The 23,016-nt window shown below is 37.7% G+C and overlaps 1 protein-coding gene across 2 annotated transcripts in view; it reads right to left on the bottom strand.

The window, feature by feature from the left end:
- Positions 1–1,183: 1,183 nt before the first annotated feature.
- Positions 1,184–23,016, bottom strand: part of PAK6 (p21 (RAC1) activated kinase 6) — a 24,032-nt gene continuing 2,199 nt past the window's right edge. For both annotated transcript variants that reach the window (XM_070756694.1, XM_070756701.1), the window contains exons 3-9: positions 22,269–22,892; positions 12,629–13,120; positions 10,504–10,637; positions 9,633–9,759; positions 6,972–7,097; positions 6,322–6,456; positions 1,184–2,840 (exon numbers count right to left, since the gene is read on the bottom strand). In XM_070756694.1, coding sequence (XP_070612795.1) covers positions 2,673–2,840; positions 6,322–6,456; positions 6,972–7,097; positions 9,633–9,759; positions 10,504–10,637; positions 12,629–13,120; positions 22,269–22,892 — 1,806 coding nt within the window. In that variant the 3' untranslated portion in view covers positions 1,184–2,672. The remainder of the gene's footprint in view (positions 2,841–6,321; positions 6,457–6,971; positions 7,098–9,632; positions 9,760–10,503; positions 10,638–12,628; positions 13,121–22,268; positions 22,893–23,016) is intronic.

The following is a 23,016-nucleotide window of genomic DNA, read 5'->3' as shown; positions in this document are numbered from 1 at the left end:
GGAATAAAGATAATTGAGGCTTGCTGTGGGGGATGCTAAGGGGATGATTAAGGTCAGGGGTTTTGTTCTTATTTGTTTTACTGTTTTATTATTGTATGGTTATGCTTTATAGTTACTGGTTTTACTGCTGTTGTGACCTACCCAGAGTTGTTTAAAATGAGCAGCCATACAAACCAATCAATCTAACAAACAAGATAAATACAGGTAATATTAATAATGACTCTGTGTAGTATATGGTTAGTCAATATCTAAAAAATGTTAATGAAGGAATTATGGACTTGGAACACATTTTATCTGACAAGAGAAAGTACCAAATGTGGAACTACAAATGACAGGCCAAGATAAAAATTTCAAAAAGGATGCTTGACCAGATATGTAAGACAGACAAAATTTTTACAATTAAAAGGGAAATACAAATGACAAACCAGTAGAAAGACTTGGAAAATAATCCTTATTGGATCTATGGAAGAAACTTGTTAAAACCTTGAACGAATCTGTGCAATGGGATAAAGAAGCACTGAAATAAAATCCTCTGAAAATATTGAATTAAAGATTCAGACTGTTAGAAGGAAAAGAAAGAAATATAAAGTTGGTTTCTTTAATCAAAACTAAAATAAGTCTTTCTCTTTTTTCCTGCAATGTTCTGACAACTGTTTGACTTTTTGCTGATACCAGGATGGGAAACTTGCTGTTTTATGGATTTTTTAATAGATAAGTGATAGGATATGGAATGAAGCATGCCTATTTAGCCTTATAGGGTGTAAAGAGTTATTAAATTTGTTCGATGAAAGTTCTCATTTTTGTTATTATATTCTTTCATTTTTCTCTCTTTTCTTGTACTTTATATTCTTTCCATTCTCTTTTCTTCCTCTAGGTTTAGTTTTTATTGACATTTCCTCTTGTAATATTTAAAAAGTTAATACCTGGTGTATGAGCCTTATTATATAAGCCTTATTGGCCAAACAGCTATTAATAATATAGTCTTGGGCCTACTACCGAGTCTACGGACACGGGCGGCATACAAATCCAATAAATAATAAATAATAATAATAACCTTTTGGATTATTTTCTGAACTATGTTGGTTCTTATCTTATTTAAATTTAAGAGCTCTACGCCTACAATTCTGCACTGAAAATTTTACCACAAAATAACAACTGCATGTTACATCAAAACTGTAACATATTTATGAATAATCAAAAATCTTTTAATTTAAAACAAACAACTTACACACACAAAAGAAATATTTGTTTATGATAATTATGTAATTCTTTAAAAAAGGAACTTGCTTTGCACAGATCCTGAAACATACAGAAATATTTTACAGCAAAAATGTCTCTAGTATTTCAAGTTTATATTTTTTTACACAAATCTACACTTGAGCCAGATGGGTAATCTATCATGTGAGGGCAAATTTTGAGGCAGTAGAAATAAAATTTAACCCTCTTCAAACTCCCACCTAGTTTTTTTTAAAACAATCCTCGCAGTCCACAAATACAAAACATCTGTTTCACAAGACCGAACTCCAATATATTGTAATTAACACTCCATACAGTAATGCACATAATACCACTTAAGTGTCAAATGACCTTGTTCTTACACTGGTAAAATTCCCCATACAAAATTGCTGCATTGACATTAGAAAAGAATACTAAAAATGATCAGTCTACATCCAGGATGAGCATACATTTAAAAATCTGTTCCATGCTTTCCCCTGTCTAAAAAACATGGGAGGTAGAGGGTAAATATTCTCACCTGTAAAACAGCCATTTTCAGGGGAATTAACAGGATTGCTTCCACACTTTATTCAATTCATCTTGCTACAGAATTCAAAACTGGTATAAAATGCAACCCAACAGTTGCCTCAATCTGCAACCACTGAGGAGTCCAGTGTATTTAGAGGGGTTCAGGATGAGTCCAGTGTACTTAGAGCAAACTTGCTTCCTTATTTAGGTAACCCCTGTGCTGCCTTCTGTTTCAGACACTGCTAGGGAAGGCACTATGTTTATATGCTTCAGAATTTCAAGAATAAGGTTCAAGGGGAAGTGTCTGTCTTACAGCACTGCTCCCCAAAGATATTATATTAAGGTTATGAAATGACAGACCATTCTAAACATTTGCAAAGCTGTAGGCTCAATATTATTCATTCTTGGAAAAAGAAAGTGCTGGAGGAATGATTTGAAAATAAATAAGGGACAAGGTCATTTTGTAACAAGTTTAAGACAGACATGATGCCATCTGGCATTAAGTGAACGAGAATGCATGTCATTTAGTCATTATGAAAGAACAAAGATCAGACTTCATTCTTTCAGAAAGTTCCAGTTCAGTCTCTATCTAATGCCTCTGGAGGTTGCAGATACATATGACCCAAGTTGACAGAACCATCTTACATATGTTTCTAGAAATAAGAATCCAGACACTTTACAATATTCATACTATAGTAAAAATTTGTAGGAATCCATATTTTGATTGTCTTCAGCCACAAAATGAAAGGTAGACATTAAAAAGCAGCTAAAAGATGATGAAAATTCCTCTCACATTCACATCTTGGGAAAGAACCCTGTCCGATTTCAAGCAGTGTGCGCTGGGCAATGTTGCCCGTCATCCTTTCCTAATCAAGTAAGAATTACTAGGAGAAAAAGGTTGCACTCAAATACTAGATTCAGGTTCCAAATCAGCAGGTAGAGGTGCATTTCCTGTATCGCTGGATAAGGGGCACGAGGCATTCTGGAAGTCCAGTCTGAAGCAAAAAAGGGTGATCCAGGAGTTCTTGTGCTGTTGCTCGCTCTAAAGGATCTCGTGTTAACATTCGCTCCAAGAAATCCCTTAAAACTGGAGAGGTCTATGGAAACAAAATTTGATAGTTTAAAGACATTTCAGGCAGATAGTTTCAACAATACAGTACAAAGTTCTTCTACAATTTTAAATTAAAGTTGCAATTGCTCCTAGAAGTAATCCAAAGTTCTTTTTCAAAAACTTCCAAGATTCAGAACAAACAACGAAGCATTGAACCGCAACAATAAGATTGTAATTATACTTTCTTTTGCTTTTTTCCTTGAATTCAAAAGTTCTACGCAATGGCAATTATATTTGGAATCTACATGCTCCAAGTTACAGAATGTTGTACTTGGAACTGAGGAAACTGAGACTGAAATCTTACTTAGATTACTCTGTCATCATACATATACATGTATCTCTTTCAAATGTTACTTTTTGCTGTGAGGCCTAGGAACATGAGCGGGTCTGGTTACGTAACACTGCCATATAAATATTTTTGCCAAATAATTCAAATCCTGTCTCGCTCACAAGGCATCATGAAAGGCTTAGAAAAGCACACTTTCCAATATGACCAGTGGTGGGTTGCTCCCGGTTCAGACTGGTTCTTAAAACCGGTAGCACCGATGGTGGGAGGCTCTGTTCAGCCGCCCAGGACGCATCTGTGCATGTGCAGAAACATCACAGATGTGAACTGATGGCAAAATATTTTACAACCCACCACTGAATATGACTTTATGAAAATAAAAATGCTATAGAAATACCGTGTTTCCCCGAGAATACAACCTACCCCGTAAGTAAGCCCTAGCTTGATTTTTACATGTGGACCCAATATAAGTCCTACTGACCCAAAATAAACCCTAATTAAGACCCTGCCCACTCCGGGGTGCAGGAGGTGGGGCGAGTCGCATAGGTGAAAATTAAGCTAGGATAGGAATAGAGCTGCCCTACTTTCCAGGCCCTGTACACCCCAATACTTGCCTTGCCAGCCCACGTCTTCTGCAGCTGCTTGCCATCATTTGTATGGGTAGTCAGAGGCTTTCTGGAAAGGCCTCTGCAGCTGAGAAATGGGTTCCAGATGGACACACACATCACCCTCCAGCCTCAATCCTGTGCTTTGTTATCGGCTGCAGAGAACTTTCCAGAAGGGCCTCTGGCGGAAAAACAGAGGCTGAGGGTGACACACATGTCAATCTGAAGCCATTTCTCAGCTGTAGAGGCCTTTCCTGAAAGCCTCTGAGGGTGAAAAGAGGCCTGGAGTAACACAAGTGGTGGCAATTGGCCACAGAAGAAGTGAGCTGGCAGTTAAGCAATGGAATATACCTCCCCCCGCCCCAAATAAGACCTGGTGGATTTCTTGATGGTAAAAAAATATATAAAACCGGGTCTTATTTGGGGGTAAACATTGTATTGTGATGTACAAATGAGATAAAGATACATGTTCTCTTAGTCTTTGGCAAAGAATGACAAATGCACCCAAATATTAGATAGTAAGACTAATCCATTAAACCCTAACAACACTTTTTAAAATAACATTATGGGGATGTTTTATGACAGGGCTTAAGGAACCTGGACATTTCACTGATAATATTAGTCATTGCATACAACAAAACAGATTCCAGCAATGTCTGAAAGGATTTATGTCTGATGTTACTATAGTAATAAGAAAGGAAAGGATAAAATACAGAATGTTGGATATCTATCCTTCTATATATTAGCAGAGGGGTTTATTTATATGACAATATCCTTTTAGAAAAGCAGTTTAAAAACAGAATAGAATAGAATGTCTAGGCAGGAAACCCTTCACCACATCAGACAAATGGCTATCCAACATCTTCTTAAAAACTTCCACTGTTGGAGCACTCACAACTTCTGGAGGCAAGCAAATGGCATAAAAGTTGATAAATGTTATATAAATTTTATTTCATATTTCAAATAACTCAAATCCATGCCACAGTACATGTGTTAATCTTTAAAGTAACAGAAAGCTATCATTTGAGACTAAAATGTGATATAAATATATAATTATTATTCCGAAGGACCTTTTAAAGTGCCAAAGGCACTTATGTCTTTGCAATAAATTATAGAAAGAATATTACACTCTTTCTTTGAGGCCCATCTATACCAGTTGCTTTCTGAACGAAGGACCCTTGTGCTGCCACTAGAAGAATTTTCTGGCTCTTCCATTTTTCTCTTTTTAACAGAACTTTATACAAAGGACAGGAAAAATAGAAAAAGTTAGAGATTAAACATGTAGAGGTTACAAGGTTATGTGGACTGTCTTTAAAATTGTGAAGTACACTATCAGAATTACAGCTGTGATAGTTCCATAATTGTAATTCTAAAATACAGAAATGCTAGGCAGAATATTTGGCAAAGAATAATAAGTTAGAGATCTCTGGAGAATATAAGAAGTTCTTGTATTCTTCTTTGGTTATATGCTTCTCTTTCCATTTCCTGTGCATGACTCTTTCTTTTAAAGCATTTTAGAAAGCTGATGTAAAAAGAGTCATTTACAGGAAATGGAAGGAGCAGCATAAAATGAACTGAAGGAATTATGCCTTCAGGAGAGCTAAAGAAGAGAATCAACAGAAAGGCTTGTGGGAAATGATTAAAATACGGTAACAAAAGAGGCTGTAGGAATATTTCAGAACATTAAAACCTGTATTTTACATGTACTACTGTATCTTCTCTATGAATAGAAAGAAACCCCCTGCTGGCCACTGGTGGAAAGACAAGTAGACAAGCAAAGCTGATGACAGAACTGCTAACTATAATATTTGAAAGTCCTGGAGAAATGGAAATGTCCCAAAAGATTTAGGAGGGCAAACAGAAAGAAGAGTATCCAATAATTTAGACTTATCATTTTGCTTCCTCTACTGAATAGTGCTGTAAAGTACATTTTTAAACAACATATTTATGAGTACTGGGATAGGAATGCAACACGTATTGAGAGTCAATATTTTTCACAAACAAATCATATCATTGAAGTCTTATCTCATATTTGACAAACTTACTAACTTAATTATCAGGGGGATAGACAAAGTAAACCAGTAAATCATTCATCTATGTTCTCATGAGATCTTCATTAATAAAATGTCAAAATGCTACATGATATAGCTGCTTGAAGGATTCATAATAGGTTGAATGACTGGGAATATTTATTCATGTCCCAACATTAGCTTTGTGAATATTCTCAATTGGAATACCACAAGTACTTGCTTGGATTTTAATTAATGACTTAGATGAAAGTCATCATGTTGCATGTATCCTTTAACTTAAGGTCTGTAGACAAAGGCTGAACAGCCATCTGTTCTCATACTCAAGCACATCCTGTACCATAGATCTGTAAAATCCAGGATTTGGTTTAAATTTTATTTTTACAGGTTTCTTTGTTAGGGAAAAAAAAATATTTCATTCACCACTAGATGCCAGCAACAGTCTGCAGGAGTGACTGTTGTTCATGCTATTTCTAAGTATTTTTGTGTATAAGTGTATTCAGCTGCTACAACATACACAGTGTTGGAATTTTTTATAAATTTATTCACCTTATGAGAGTTTTTCAATTTGGGAGGAGGGCTGTCACGGAGCCGCTTCATTGCTTGGACTGGAGAATCACTGAAATAGGGAGGTTCTCCATCAATCATTTCAATTACCATGATTCCCAAAGACCAGATGTCTACCTGCCAAAACAGAAGACTGTGTGAGGGGATGATATGCAGAAAGATGCTCTACTTTCTTCAGTGTTAAGAGAATTTCACAGCTGAGATACCAAAGAACCTTAAAGATTATAAATTAACCTTAGTTCTAGCATTGCATCAAGAAGGAAATTTTATCTTGCTTTCACTGTTGTGCCATTGCTTCTGTTATTTATTTTTACATTCACGGTAACAAATGCTGCAAAAATTCATGAATATAACATTTTTATTGTAACAGTCTTGTAGTGATGCCAACTCTGCACTGATGTAGAGCTGTAGGTTGCTGAAATAGACGAGAAAGCCACATCAGCCAACTTCTTGCACTCTGTCTGAACATGGGTTACAGCATACTGAATTATATGCATCGGAAATAATAATACAGAGGGTCAAGAGGAGACATCGAGTCATACTTTGTCATAATCTTAAAAGGTGCATACTAAAAGGGAGTTGGTAAAAAATTTCAAATTGCCACCCCTTTCAGGTTTGGAAGCTATAATTACCTCAGTGGTATACGGAGACCTTGAAATAACTTCTGGAGCCATCCAATATGGTGTTCCTACTAAGGATTTCCGTTTTGGTACATCCTTGCTGATTTGTGCACAAAAGCCAAAATCAGAGAGTTTCACCTACACAAAAGAAAGCAAGGTAACATTAGACATCCTACACTGAAAAGTAGGGGGAAGAAATGGGCGAGTAAAAAGACTGTAGGAGAAGACAGACAAAAGCTGTAATGTAGAGATAAACAGCCAGACCTATCCAATCCAATATTGCATATTTTGAACTGCAATGCTTTTGCAAACTGTCCAGCAAAATTTTTCTCTTTTAAATATAACAGTAATGGCGTCTTTTCTCAAAGTAAATATAATTCATTTAAATATCACTTCAACGACATATATAATCACAAATCTAGGCCCAGAGTTTAAACAAAACATAAAAGAACAATTAAAATAGGGGGGGGGGGGGGAAATAAAGACAATATAACTTATCAAGTCAAGAGAGACCAGGCCACTATTCTTTGAAAGCTCTCAAGAAAACTGTTGTAATTATATCACTTGGTTTCTAGGAAATGACATTCCTTAGAGAAGTGGCAATCACCAAGCAGTATTTCTTCTGGATCCCTGCCCCCTATACCGCCCCAAGTGAGGGCCTACTCTTAATATGAGAAGCATATTATGTAGATTAATTCCATTTATAAAAGGTGAAACTGAAGGTACTGGTAAATGAATCACATGGGATTTACAGGTTAAAGTCAGAATTTTGAAATGAATCTTTCTTCCAACAGTTTGATGCAAATATTTAAAAATATCACAGGGAAGCATTCTGGTATTCCACCCCTGTCAAACTGATGTCTTCTCCCTCTGCAACGTACTGGAACCATTTGCTTTAAAAGGAACAGAACCACTGCTGATAGTGTCTCCAGTTCCACACAGAGGGTCCAAAAGAATGCGTGATTGAAGGGCCCCCAGAAATGAACTTCTAGGGTCGTGATGACGAACCTGTGGCACGTGTGGCATACGGAGCCATATGGAAGGGCACATGAGACTTTGTGCTGTGTTGCTCCCCAGCTGATTTTTGGCCTTTGGAAAGGCAGTTTTGTCCTCCAGAAGGTTCGGCAACGGTTCCCTGAAGCCATGGAGGCAAAACAATTCCCCCAACAGACAAACCGGAACTTTGGGAAAATGCACTTCCGGTTTGCCCATTTGGGCATTTTTTCCCCATCTAGTGGTGGGTTCATATTGGTGTGGTCCAGAGAGCCGCATCAGTACGAACCCACTGATCTTCTGTGGTTTTTTCCCAGCGCCTCTGTGTGGAAGAAGCCCTCAGCTGTGCTTCGGACGAAGAATAAAGGTCAGCATTAAGACAAGGGTGGGCGAGAGGGCTTCTTCTACACGGAGATGCCATTTCAAAAATCGCTGAAAACCAGTGGGTTTATACCAGTGAGGCTCTCTGGACCACACCAGAAGGAACCCACCTGAACCCTACCAGGCTTCAGAAAGGTCTCTGCGCATGTGTGGGGGACAACGCGGTGTGGGTGTGCACATGCGGGTGGAGGAAAGGGTGTGAGCATGTGCACGCATGCTAGCACACCCACACACACCCTTTTGGCACGCTAATCAAAAAAAGGTTTGCCATCACTGTTCTAGAGGATCTCTGTAACTGAAGCTCCACCACCTTCTCAAAAATGTTCTGCAAAAGGGAAAGCTGGAAACAAGGTCATAATTGTGAAATATAGGTGAGTTTTAAGATAGTTTCTATCTCCCACTCTCCTCAAAGGGCACATCATCTCCTAGACCAGTGTTTCCCAACCTTGACAACTTGAAGATATCTGGACTTCAACTCCAGATATCCAGAGTTGAAGTCCAGATATATTCAAGTTGCCAAGGTTGGGAAACACTGTCCTAGACCATTGCCTCCATACCCACGTAGACAGCGATAGGCTTCAAAAATTTTAGCAAGAGGTTCTCTGCCCGGTTGTTGGGTGAGCGTGGCCATGGTGGGCATGGCCTAGTCAGTCTCCTGTACCATGGGGGGGGGGATTGCCCTACCCAGGCTCCAGAGGCTTTCCTTGAGCCTCAGGGAGGACAAAAATAGCCTCCCCAGGTTCTGGTGACCCATTTTTCACCCTCCCTGAGCCTCCATGCATGCTCTGTTTACATGTATCTAAAAAGGGCCACATCAGGACTCCTGGGAGGGGAGGAGTGGGCGGGGAGTGAGATTTGGGGTACTCCAAACTGCACAGAATCTTAGCTAGAGGTTTTCCTGAACCCATGTGAACCCCCAACAGCCATGTCCTACACATTGGTTCCCAAGAAGGCTAGCAAGTATGATCCCATCTGGTTATACGATAAAATGTATCTCTGGCAAGGGAGCAGTCCAGCTGGAATAAAAAATGCAGAAGGGGGCAATGCCTGAGAATTCCAAATGAAGTCTCCAAATTGGCAGAACTGGAAGCTTATTTATCTTTTAAAAGCAATCCACACAATTACTAACTCAGTATATGGCCCCTTGCCTAATTTGCTTATTGTAAAGTATAAGTGCTGGGGACTGAACCTTGGACTTTTTACATACAAAAACACACTTTGCTCCCAAGTTATGGCAAAGAGAAGCCAAGGAAAAAATGCAGGAAATAAGAAATATGAAAGAAACAAATTAAGAATTACCCTTCCATCAAGAGTCAAGAGAATGGAGTCACTCTTAATGTCTCTGTGAATCACACCTTGAGAATGCAGGTAGGCGAGTGCCTGCAAGACTGACTCACATACTGTGGCAATTTGCTCTTCATTCAGTCTGAAATACAGCAGTCAAAATTGTATGTGGGAGTTAACTTAATTTCATACAGCAACAATTAATTAAATGTTCACTTATAGCATGCATGATATTTATGACACTTCCTGCTCCATTAAGAGTAAAAATTATGCACAACCATTCTTAAAAAGTAGAGAAAGTCAAGAAATTCAGAGTAAGAGATTTGGAATTCCAAAATCAAGTTTTACAAACATACAAGGCAATATACTGGTGACAAAACAAAATGTATCATCCTCTCTCCTTGTTCTAGTGGGAAATTGCGAAATTAATTTCATTGCCAAATTTGAATCTATGAAAATAGTTCTCAGGACATGCCCTGGGAGCTCATTCTTTCTCATAACTAGGTATTATTGGTATTCGTATTCTTCAAGAATTAAATTGATAGGAATTATCAGTATGTCAACAAATGTGATCATTATGTCAACAAATGTGTTTGAAGAAGTATTCCCTTCCTTTTCTCTACTCAGCAGCTCCTATCACAAAGATTTCCTTGGCATTCCTTATGATAAGAGCAAACTGAAATTACATTCTTTCACTGTTCTACACTGCGGTGCAGCAAATTCTGCAAAACAAAGCCTGGAGCTATGTGCAATTTATAACCCACAGGTTCTCTAGACAGAATTTCAATGGTCTTTGACAGAGGCAGATATTTTCTAAATAACCAACCCCAAGATGGGTGCATTGAACCAGGAGAGAGCAATTCATATATTCCTGCTTTTTTCCTACCTGATTTGAGAGAGAATGTCTGTAAGGGCTCCTCCTTGGAGAAATTCCATCAGCACCCAAAGCTCATCACCTACAAGATAGCTTTTATACATCTCCACCACATTGTCATGCTGATAATCCCTCATTATCACAACCTGAGAAAGATGACAAAAGACAAATGACTGATAATTCACACTATGCTTTTTTGCTGATGTGATATATCTCCAGTTAGAAGATTATCTTTTAGCCTTCCAAGGTTGGTGACTTTTATTCTATGGTTAAGAGTCAAAATCCAAACCAGGGGTGAAATTAAGCAAGTTCTGACAGGTTCTGGACAACCTGTAGCAGAAATTTTAAGTAGTTCAGAGAACTGGCAAACACCACCTCTGGCTGGCCCAAGAGTGGAGAGGGAATGGAGTTTTTGCAATATCCTTCCCCCCCAGGAGTGGGGTGGGAATGGAGATTTTACAGTATCCTTCTCCTGCCACCCACCAAGCCACACCCACAAAACTGGTAGGGGAAAATCTGAATTTCAACATGCACTTCCTTCAAGCCAACATCCTTCTATAATTCAAAGACTGACAACACATACTACTGGAACAAAGTTATTCCACGTCCAGAGGTGGGTTCTTCCTGGTTCAGATCAGTTCACCCAAACCACTGGTGATGCCACAGTGTCAGTGCCAGCCCATGGACGCCATCGCCCTTTTTTTCTTTTTGAATGCCAAGTTTCTGGCACTGCACATGCACGGCCATCTTGTTTTGAGCTTATGCATGCGCACCCACAAGACACAGCCACGCTGTGTGGGAGAAAGTGAACAGGCAGTGGTGTAAGTTAGAACCCACCTCTGTCCACATTGAAATATTTTTTCTTTTGCTGGAAATTCTGAGCAGTTTGGACCTGAAGGGCAACACTCAATGTTGGAATAAAGACAATTTATCCTTGACTAAATCATAATTATTTTCAGACACTTCCATACTACAATACCATTATTTTCAATCTTGAAACGTAGATTTTTCTGCTTCTGTGCCAATTCAAAATGCTGAGAACAGGGAATAAAATTCACTGTTCTGCCCAGGTTTCAAAGTTAAACAGAAATCAAGATGCAACACCACAATCCTTTCAGAGGAAAACCGACAAAATGTTTGTCAATTTCACATTTTATTTTATTGTATAGATTCTGGAGGCCAGATTGCCACCATTTTCCTGAAGCTCAGGTATTTGGAGAGAGGAGAGAAAAGGGTCTTTCAAATAAGATAGCAGAAGTACATCATTTTTAAAAAGTAAAACACTTTCCTCCAACTCCGTTGACCCTGGACTTAATGAAACCCTGTAGACCAATACCAGCAGATGACTTGGCTCCCCAAATTAACACAGACTGTGAAACTTCACACTAGACTTCAAGCATGTTGCTCTGTGTGGCTCTCCATTCTTCCTCCATACTCTGGGCCTTTGGTTTCCAAATGAGATGCAAAAGTTTCCACAGTCTGTGTTGATTTGGGGAGCCATGTCTGTTGGTGTTGGTCTACTTTGCTTCATTAAGTCCAGGGTCAACGCAGCCGTCTACCGGGAGATTTTGGAGCACTTCATTCTTCCTTCCGCAGCCGAGTTTTATGGGGATGCTGTCCAATATTGTACTATGTACAATCTTTGTTTTATTGATCACATGTAATATTCTAATTTTCTGAGATGGTGGATTTGGAGTTTTCATGAGCTGTACCCCATAATCATCACAATTACCGTATGACAAATCACGGCTTGAACTATCTTGCTTTGCATGTAATGAGTCTCTCTCATACATTACATTTCAACTTTTAAGTTGCATTACTGAAATAAATGAACTTTTGCATGATAGTCTAATTTTTTGAGTTTCACCTATATATCACAGTTGACCCGGAAATGACTACTCCAGCACCTCTAACAGGGTGGGAATGCAGAAGTTCAAAACTGCTTTTAAACCAGCCCAGAATCCTTGATGAAAGTCCAGGACAAGAGTTATTAAATGATATGAAGCTATCTCTAAAAGCCAAATGAATAATGTTGCTTCTGCTCCTTTTGTAAATGCAGTACTCCACCTCACTGACATTACCGATTATCTCCTTTTGGGCAAATAAGGTTACATTTAATATCTATTAATTTAATCACCTCATTAAAAAGGAGTTCTCGCCGCTGCTGCTTTCGTAAATCCATCATCTTCACTGCTACCTGCCTTCCAGAATGCTTCTCACGAGCAATACAGACAATACCCGTAGATCCTTCGCCGATCTTGACGTAGCTTTCTAGCATTGTCCTAGGATCTCCTTGGTCCACCACCATCCTCAAGGCAGCCTTGAACTGCTCATGAGTGACCACCGCTGGATCCTCACTGATTGGCTGTGCTTTAGCATCCAGGGGAAGATGAAGGTTGCTGGAGCTGGTTTGGGTGTGTCTGTTCCGTGGAGACCCTGCTGGCGACGGCCTACCTTGAGGCAAGCCAATTCTATGTTCAATGGTTGGGGATTTGTGAGGGGAACCACCAGCTTCTGAAATCCTAGCATAATCAGGCACAGGCTGGTCAGAGGGAAGAGACTGGGATTTGGCTGCAGGAGGACTGTGCGGTGAACTCCAGTGCTGGGGTGCCCTGAAGAAGGGGTTCGGCTTGTAAAGAATAGAAGAAATGTATCATTAGAACTGTCCATTCAGACAAAGACATTAAATGTATTCAAATCAATACATTGCTGATGCAATCTACATAAACTGAATGATTGAAACAACTGCTTTGAATGGAAATCAAAGTACTCTTTGTATTTTGAAATAGCACACATATAGATTGCAGAGGATGCCATCTTGGGGGAAAACTGCCCAATAGAAATACACACACTGTAATGAGCCACTTTCAATATCTAAGTGCAAATTAAAACATACTTGATACATGATTGTCTAGTCTTCACTTGAAAACATTCAGCAGAGGAAGTCTCAGAATAACTGATTCCATTCATCTACTCTTTTTTCCCCCCATCTCTACATCCATTTCCATACATATAACACAAATCATATTGAAATATATATAATCATACATTTCTATCCAATGTATCATAAACAAACATTTTAATTTTGCACCTTTTGTACTCTGATCACCTGTCCAATATTTCTTATTACTCCTCTCCTTTTATCTCCCTCTCCACCTTCTTTTCCCTTCTCTCCCTCTTTCCTACTTCCCTCCTCTCCTCCTTCCTCCTCCTTATCCCTTCCCTGAGTAAATCTAATCATAACTCATTGTTTGGTTGATAGGCAGGTAACACAAATCCCTAACATCATTTAATCATCAGTGCTATTCTTAGACTTACATTCCCCTCAACCATATTTATACATATATTGTATTTTTCCCTAGGTACATTACTACTGTATTAATGCTGCCTCCTTCACTACCTCTTTTTTTTGCTTGGGTCTACTACATTTAATTTTACATTTTCTTCTGTTTAATACCTATTGCTTATCTTCCAAACATTTTCTTTTGTATCTCATTTCATACATATCCTTCAAATCCATCCTTTTTGTATTTTTGGTTTTGGGCCATACTTCTCCTTTTCCTTAATTTTTACCTTTACCTACTTAATTTTAATTAATTCATCTCTAAATGCCCTAAATTTCTAATCTCTTTTTAAATCCTACTCTCACCTCTATTACACAATATTTCTTATTTTAAATTATCCTTAATATTTAAACAAAATTTAAAACTTTAAAACCCCTTGCTGCTAAAATCCATCCATTCAGGAACCCACTAATTATCAAAATTTTCTTCAACATTAAATCAAATTTATAAATATACATCATATATAAAAACCTTTTAAAATAATAATTATACAAATTTTATAATATTCCAATAATTTCATCTACTATTATATAATTTACTTCCCTTCCTCCTTTCTAAATTCATAATCAAAATTTATTTTTCTTTTTGCAATATATAAAAACCTTATATCATGATTTATTATACATAATTAATAATTTAATCTATTCATATTTGTCCTATTATCCTTCTTCCTTTTCATTACAAATCTTATATAGAAAGTCTTTTAAAATAATGGTTACACAGATTTTATAACATTCCATCAATTGCACGTACTATAACTTATTTCCCTACCTTCTTCTCTTTTAAATCATTATCAGAATTTAATTCACATTTCATAATATATAGATATGCCAATGATATCTAACAATTTTATAACATAATTAATTATACACACTTAAGATTGGTGCAATTAAATCTGTTAATATAAATCTTATAATCCCATTGAGGACACCCTCAATGCAGCCACAATTTTCTTGGCTTCCGTATATATGCATATGTATGATCGGTATTGTACAATCATCACCTTGTACAATTTCATATTTATGGATAGAACAGGGATGAAAAACAAAATTCTTATTATTTTTAAAGTCATATAAAGTGAGGTAAAGAACCTATCATATGCAGTCAACTAGCAAAATGCTTATTATCTTTAGCTGAGTTTCAAAGAGGTAAGTATCTTGGGTGGCATCACAATCCCCCTCCCAACTGTTGAAATTCAGTAGAGAAAAAAAGTTTATAATATTGTATATTATCTAAAAAAATATGTCACCTGAATAAGCCACTTTCTTGTTAGAACACCTTTAATACATCACAAGACCAATAATTTAACTTGGTCATTGCTCAGGTGTTATTTCAATATATATATATACCACAAAGTTACACAATTAGATTTCATGCTATAAAACATTTTACCTATCTATTATATACATAACGAATATTCATTATGTAAATAATGTTACAATCCAGGTAAATAAATAAATATTCAATCATGTATCTTATTCACAAAAAGAACCAATCTAATGATCAACTTTAAAACCTAAAGAGATTAAAAACAAAAAAATTGTAACAATGGCACTCTAATAAAAATATGTGATAAACTCTTCCATATTGCCATGATTATATAAGCACAATTTTTAAATAAGCAAATTTAGAATAATGTTTAATAACATTATTATAGAGAAAGGAGATCTGTTACAGATAATTGTGTGGAATAATGTTATTTAAAATTAATTCTCTATTCTTTTTATTCTTACTCTCTTCTTCACAATCTCCATCAGTTCAATAAGACAACTGTTTAAAATGTGTTTTTTTTTATATGTCCCCAGCAGGTTTGGTCCTCAATTTGCAGCTTATTTCTTTTGTTTCTTTATCCCTTTAGGCTTTTTTATACTTCTAGAACTTCAAGGTCTGCTAAAGTACACCTTTTGTGCATAAATGATGCCAGCTGAACAACTATAAGGGTTGTAATTTCAAATGAAACTTTTATCAGATCAATGTAAAGGTGATCTGCAACAGAAGGAAGTCGTGTTAGCTTCCTTCTGTTATATAGAGTCCAGAAGACTCAATCAGTAGGCTCTATTCTGAACACCCAATTACTCAGCTACTACCTATATTCCATATCGTCAATGTTTCCCTCTGTTTTTATTCTGTGCTGTTCTCCCACTCTGTAAAATAGAATATAAATATTTTGGTCCGTTTATTTTATAGAATCTATACAGATAGTCGTTGACTTATGACCATAATTGAGCCGGAAGCAAGATACAGTGATACTTCGTCTTACGAACTTAACTGGTTCCGGGACAAGGTTTGTAAGGTGAAAAGTTTGTAAGACGAAACAATGTTTCCCATAGGAATCAATGGAAAAGCGATTAATGTGTGCAAGCCCCAAATTCACCCCTTTTGCCAGCCGAAGCGCCTGTTTTTGCGCTGCTAGGATTCCCCTTCAGCATCGCAAAAACACAGAAGTCCAGAGGTGGGGTTTCCCATGGAGGGGAGCTGCAGGGGAATCCCAGCAGCACAAAAACGGGTGCTTCACTGGCAACAGAAGTCCAGAGGCGGGGCATCCCAGTGGTGGCAGCGGCTTGGGTTTGTAAGGTGAAAATAGTTTGGAAGAAGAGGCAAAAAAATCTTAAACCCCGAGTTTGTATCTCGAAAAGTTTGTATGATGAGAGGTTTGTAAGACCAGGTATCACTGTATTTGTTAAATGAGTCATGCCTTACTTTTGTAACAGTTGTTAAGCAAATCACTGCAGTTATTATGTGAATCATGTTGAGTTGATTTTTTTGGTTTTGTCTAATAAGATTGATATCAATCTTAATATTTTATGGTATCTCTGAGCTAGGTTAAAAGTTATTACAATACAATACTAATTTTCCTGGAATATTTAGCCTTACCTATGACACAGTCATGCAATACTGACAATACTTTTTACATATCTCTGTCAGAAAGCAGATCTTAGGTGTCCATTGATGGAACCAATATATGCTGGTTTAAGGAAGCCAGGCCATGTTTTCTACAATTTTGTATTAATTAGATGAAAAACAAGGATATTTATTTAAGTCTATAGGGTGATAGAAGAGATTCTTCTTATTTGGGTCTAATAATATTTATACTGCAAGCAAATATAGTTAATTATCTTGCACAGCATCCCTTATATGCATTTTTAAAATTTATTTTATTTTATATAAAAGTATATATGCAATCATTGCACATTATGAGTGAATGAAGAAAGAAAGAAAGAACTGTAAGCAGGCAAAATTACCAGTACTACTTGGTGAAATGTACTTTCCTCATTTCTATCTACAACACCTTTTCAGTCCAGCTGAGACATGTTCCTGATAGCAAGGAGTGTTCAAATCACCAGCTTTGTTTTATGCATTCTAGGGCACCTGAAAGGGTTTCACGGGTACTTAAGCTCGAAGTCCACTTTTGTAACTTTTACAGTATAAATTCAGCACATTATTTATGTGCCTTATTAAAAAAATTAGCAACACAAACATACCCATATTTTCATTTATTTCTACATAATTTAAACTAAACTAGCTAGGCTATCTTTTCATTTTAAATGTGTTTACAGCACAACATGAGATTGCAATGATATGAAATCATGGGAAAGTAGGTCTAGATCACAAATGAAAGCTGACTCTATCAAAATGACAGATGCAAAATAAATTGTCAGCAGAGACCAGATTAAAGAAACCACACTGGGAGGCATTTCAGGTTCAGTAGATGATCTGTGGCTTCTCTTGCTCACAGTTCATAATGTGCTGTTATTGGGTTCTCCCACCACACCATCCTTTTATTTATGAATATGTTCTGAGTCAGCGGGGCTCTGTACATATTCAGTTTCCCACAGATGGACCAAGGCCAAATTTGATTAGCCATTAGCAGCTACTGACTGACAATAGAGAACGGCTTTATGATCTCTTCCAACAAATTCACTTTTGAAAAGCAAAATTCAGAACAGGTATTGGATATGGAAGGGTAACAAGGCTGGATAAAACTGATACCAAAAACATGTTTTTGCAGGTATTGTGTCTTCTCAACCTCATAATTGTACTGTTTTGAAGAACCAACATTAAAAATTTTGAAATCATATATCCTACCTCTCCTTCAAAGAGACTAGGACAACATAGATAGAAATTATCTTTTTTATTTGATTTGCTGTTACTTTTACAACATCATGGTGGTTATTGAGCTTATAAAGAATTGTCAGGCTTCATGGCTAGGCAATACGTTGACTCCACCTCTTTCTGTTCTAGTCTCCATCTAGACTCCAGAGGTGGACTGCTGCCGGTTTGGACCGACCCGAACAGGTTGTTCTGATTCTGCGCAGTTTAGAGAACTGGCAAATCAGACCACCATCTGACCCCACTCCACCCATTTTTGGGTTGTTTTCAGGCTATTTTTGAGCCGTTTCCCAGGCCATTTCTAGGCTATTTTTGGCCTGAAAATGACTCAAAAAAGATGGCTGTGAGAGGAAGAGAAGTCACATGAGCCAAGCAAGACATGTCCTGGGTCCCCTCATCCCAGAAGCAGCAACCTCATATTCTCCTCTCCCTGCTAACCCCCTACTTCGCATGGGATCACCCAGCAATGGAGACACAGAAGCAACTTTTCTGTGTGCCTCAGTTTCTGTGTGGCACTCTCCCCTCAATGTTAGCTGCCACAGCTGCCCCATTCTCCCTCTCTGTTGCTGGGCAATCCCATGCAAAAAGGAGGACTAGCAGAGAGGGGAGAGTGTGAGGTTGCTGCTTCTGGGACGAGGGGACCCAGAAAGCATCTGGATCCAACTTACCCAGCTTCTCTTCCTGTGACAGCCAGCTTTCCCAGTTTAGCCTGACACAATCTTCCCTCCCTTTCACACACACACACACACACCCTCCCTCCCCAATGTTGCCTGTCCCATACAGGTACCACCCACACAAGTGACGTAGAGTTGGCCATGCCCACTCAGTTACATGACCCCCCCCCAGTAACCGCTATCCAGCCACATCCACCCAGCCAGTCATTAGTGTAGAGAACTAGTTGTTAAGAAATTTAGACCTCACCACTACTTTAGCCTAATTATCAAACAATAATGCTACTTACATTTTCATTTTATTCTGAAACATTATTCCATCCTTGGTGCTTATTTGAGAAGGCTGTTACAATTGTCAAATGCCACTATGGACAAAACCTACATTTGATTCAAGGAATAAGTGGTGTTGTAGAAAGTACTGCTATGTTAATCTGCAACAGACAACTGCTTTGGGATACAGTTGCATTGCAGGTAGCCCTCGACTTACAACCAGTTGATTAGGAACCATTTGAAGTTCTGATAGATTTACCTGGTATATTCATGGTACGTGTGACCCAGATTTGAAGTTCCAAAAGTTGGGGGCCCTCCTGTAGTCATGTGACTGCCCTTTGGCCGCTCGGCAATTGATCTGCCTTTGCAGCTATTAGCAGTGTCCTGTGATCACATAGATGCATTTTATGACAGTTTTATGGAAATTGGTTTGCTTAACCACCGTAGATTCATTTCATGGGTCATGGTGATTTTTTTTAAATGACCACCACAAAAAAAGATTGTAAAATTGGGTTGGTCATGTGAATGGCCCATTTTACAACTATTACAAGTTATGACTGTGAGAGACAGGCTTCATTATGACTGTAAGTTAAGGACTACCTGTATCACAAAGAATCAGATACAATAAACATTTGGAGAATTTTTCAACCCAGTACTACCTATGGGGGAGGGGGGAATACCATATTTTTCAGAGTATAAGACACACCTTTTCAATGTTGGTGCGTCTTATACACTGAACGCTGCCATTTTTGTTGTCCCAAAGTCCTGCCCCCTAACTGCAGTGCTCTTGGGTGCTGGGAAGTGACAAAAATGGCCATTTTTTGGCCTGTTTTTTTCACAAAAATGGGGTGGGAAAGGAGTCTGGGGAGCCTACAGACAGCTCTTGGGGACTGGGAGAAGGCAGAAATTATCCTGTTTTTGCAAAAAAAATGGGCCATTTCCTCCGGGTTTTTTTGCAAAAATGGGGTAGGTAAGAGGTCTGGGGAGCCAGCAGACAGCTCTCGGGGACTGGAGAAAGGCAAAAATGCTTCCATTTTTTTGAAAAAATTGGCAAAAGATTGGCAAAATGGGGGCATTTTTGCCATCTCCCAGCATCCAAGAGCTGTCTGCAGGCTCTCCAGACACTTTTGCCCACTCAATTTTTGCAAAGAAAAGGGCAAAAATATGGCTCTTTATTTCTGGGCTTCATAGAAAATGTAGAAGCTGAAGATAAGGTAAGTCTTTGTACCTAAGGCCAAGTATGTTTGTATGTGCGTTTATATGTGCACGCGCATATGTATAGCATATATATGCATATGTATATATATACAGCATATGGCAAATATTACAACCAGAGACATGAGAAGATACCACCAAAAATATAACAGTGCTAATAAATAAGAAAAGAATATATAGAATAATGAATAAATGAGCAACATTTGTTGAAACTAAAATATATACCGTCTCTATAAAATGTTAATATAAAACTAACCCAATCCTTTAAGATTTAATTGGGGTTTGTTTTTTAGAGTTTATATTTGACTTCTTTTTATTGCTGTATCTTTTTGTATTATTATTATGTTGGAAGCCGCCCTGAGTTCTTCGGGACTGGGCAGCATAGAAGTCGAATAGATAGATAGATTAGATAGATTAGATAGATAGATAGATAGATAGATAGATAGATAGATAGATAGATAGATAGATAGATAGATAGATAGATAGATAGATAGATAGATAACTTGTTACTTGTTGCTTATATCCTAAGATTTTTATTAATATTGCTTCTTCATTGCTTATTTGACCCCTATGACAATCATTAAGTGTTGTACCACATGATTCTTGACAAATGTATATTTTATTTTATGTACGCTGAGAGCATATGCACCAAGACAAATTCCTTGTATGTCCAATCACAATTGGCCAATAAAAATTCTATTCTTCTATTCTATAGATAGATAGGTAGGTAGGTAGGTAGGTAGGTAGGTAGGTAGGTAGGTAGGTAGATAGATAGATAGATAGATAGATAGATAGATAGATAGATAGATAGATAGATAGATAGATAGATAGATAGATAGATAGATAGATAGATAGATAATTTATTATTCCATTTTCTCAGTTTGGACACAGTATATTATTTTGCTACCTATTTATTTTGGTATACAGTATTGGAGAAAAAAAATATGCCAGCATTTCTCCCTCTCCATGTCTGGCAGAGGGGAAAAAATGTAGCTAGATGTTAAACACTTAACAATTGCTAACTTTATTTCTGCCAAATGGTAGATCTAGTCCTTCCAGATTCAGAGCTATTTTCTGAAAAGGTGCCACTTTCAAGGCAAAAGAAATCATTCAAGTCTGACAAGTACCAAAGGGAGTTCCCTCATAATGCAAATAGCAAAGCCAGGCCACATTTTCATTTGGAACTTAGCAGTGGTGAAAAGGCTACATCTTTCCTCTTTTGCTCTGCAGTACCAGTCTCAACACGCTTCCAGTGCTGGTTATTTCTGCTTCAGACACGCCAAATGCACAACTCAACAGATTGCATAATTATAGTGTCCAGGGCCAAACTATCAAATCAATAGTTACTAAATTGCCACCTTAAAAATGAGCAAATTTAATCTGGTATCAATGATATCAATAAAAATAGTTATTGAAATATTTTGTAAAAGAAGTGGGCTTAAGCTGGACTCAGGCTGATTTAATTAAAAAAAGAAACAAAATTATTACTAGATGATTTAATTTTTTGGAAAACAGTTTGGCAAAAATAAAAACACATAGCAGAGAAGATGGAAGTAATGTGAGACACGAGAAAGTCCAAGAAACAATATGCGTAGACATTTCTATTTTTCCAGCCAGAATCATCTTCAGAGTGTTATGAGTTTGCATGAAGGAATAAAATATCTGATGTGGAAATTGCATTATTTTTTCTTCCTTACCGGCCATTTCTCTATCCCAGCTAATGCCTCTCCCCAACTTTCTAGAGTAATGTTTTAGATTATGTTTCATGTAATTCTTATATAAAGGGAAGAAATGTATCTTCAAATAAACAATGACATTGACAGGTAAAGTTTTTGTGAGAGCAAAAATGAGTTTCTAAGATAGCTTGCAGAAAGAAATACATATACATACACTGTGCATGTGGTAATATGTGTTGAAATTTTATCATTAGCATATAGAATTCTTTTTTTGGCCAAGTGTGATTGGACACACAAGGAATTTGTCTTTGGTGCATATGCTCTCAGTGTACATAAATATATTTAAGACTATCTTCATCATATAAGTATAACCTCCTGAAATAATAAGTTTTAAGAAGATGAGTTGCATTTGCTTTGAGAATTGGAACTTGGAAGCTCTCAGGCTAGAAAGGTACTAATGTAATACCTTCTAGGGAACCGAGCACACATACCTTTATCTGTGGGTTGTTTCCAATCTTATTTGAAGGGTTGGATGACGGGAAGACAGTTCGCAACAGCCTCCGCTTCAAACTGTTTTCCCTTGATTTAGAACCAGGACTACCTTCTCCAGGAGGCCTCAAATTAGCTTGGCTCCCGTGGCAGGGCTGACCATAGTTCTCTTCGGAGTTCCTTCTCGCATTTTCTCTGTTTACTTCAGGAACAGGAACGTATTGCTGGTGCTGAAAACCTGATGAGAGTGGGGCAAAGTGGCTATTTGCCCCTTGGAACTCTGAAGGGTCAAGTGATTGAGCTTTCATGACTAGGCTATTGGAATGAGCCTGCCCGTCCAACATGGGCTTGTAATCAGGCCATAAAGTCTGCCTTCTAGACGATTTATTTCCACCATTGCAGTTGAGGTAGTTTCCATATTTGTCTGCCCAGTCTGGTTCAGCGCACTGTAGATATATGTCAGTTGGTTCATCTTCTCCTAGAAGTCCTAGCGACTGGGCTCTTCTCCTGTTAGTAGGGCTCTTACCCCTCAGGGTGTTAGAACTGATGAGGGAGAGCTTCTGGATGTCATTGAGTATTCCAGAGATATATCCTTCCACTTCAAATGTGCTGGCTCGCACAACCGTCTACCACAAAACAATTAATTAATTGATTAATTGAGGAAAATTAATGTCATCTGCTCATTCATTAAGAAAGGGGAATATCTAAATCTGGGATAACTTTACATATATTTCTACCTACTGTACGTAA

Source organism: Erythrolamprus reginae, chromosome 1 (assembly GCF_031021105.1).
Source record: "Erythrolamprus reginae isolate rEryReg1 chromosome 1, rEryReg1.hap1, whole genome shotgun sequence".
Taxonomy (NCBI): domain Eukaryota; kingdom Metazoa; phylum Chordata; class Lepidosauria; order Squamata; family Dipsadidae; genus Erythrolamprus; species Erythrolamprus reginae.
This window is presented reverse-complemented; position numbering and strand designations above follow the sequence as displayed.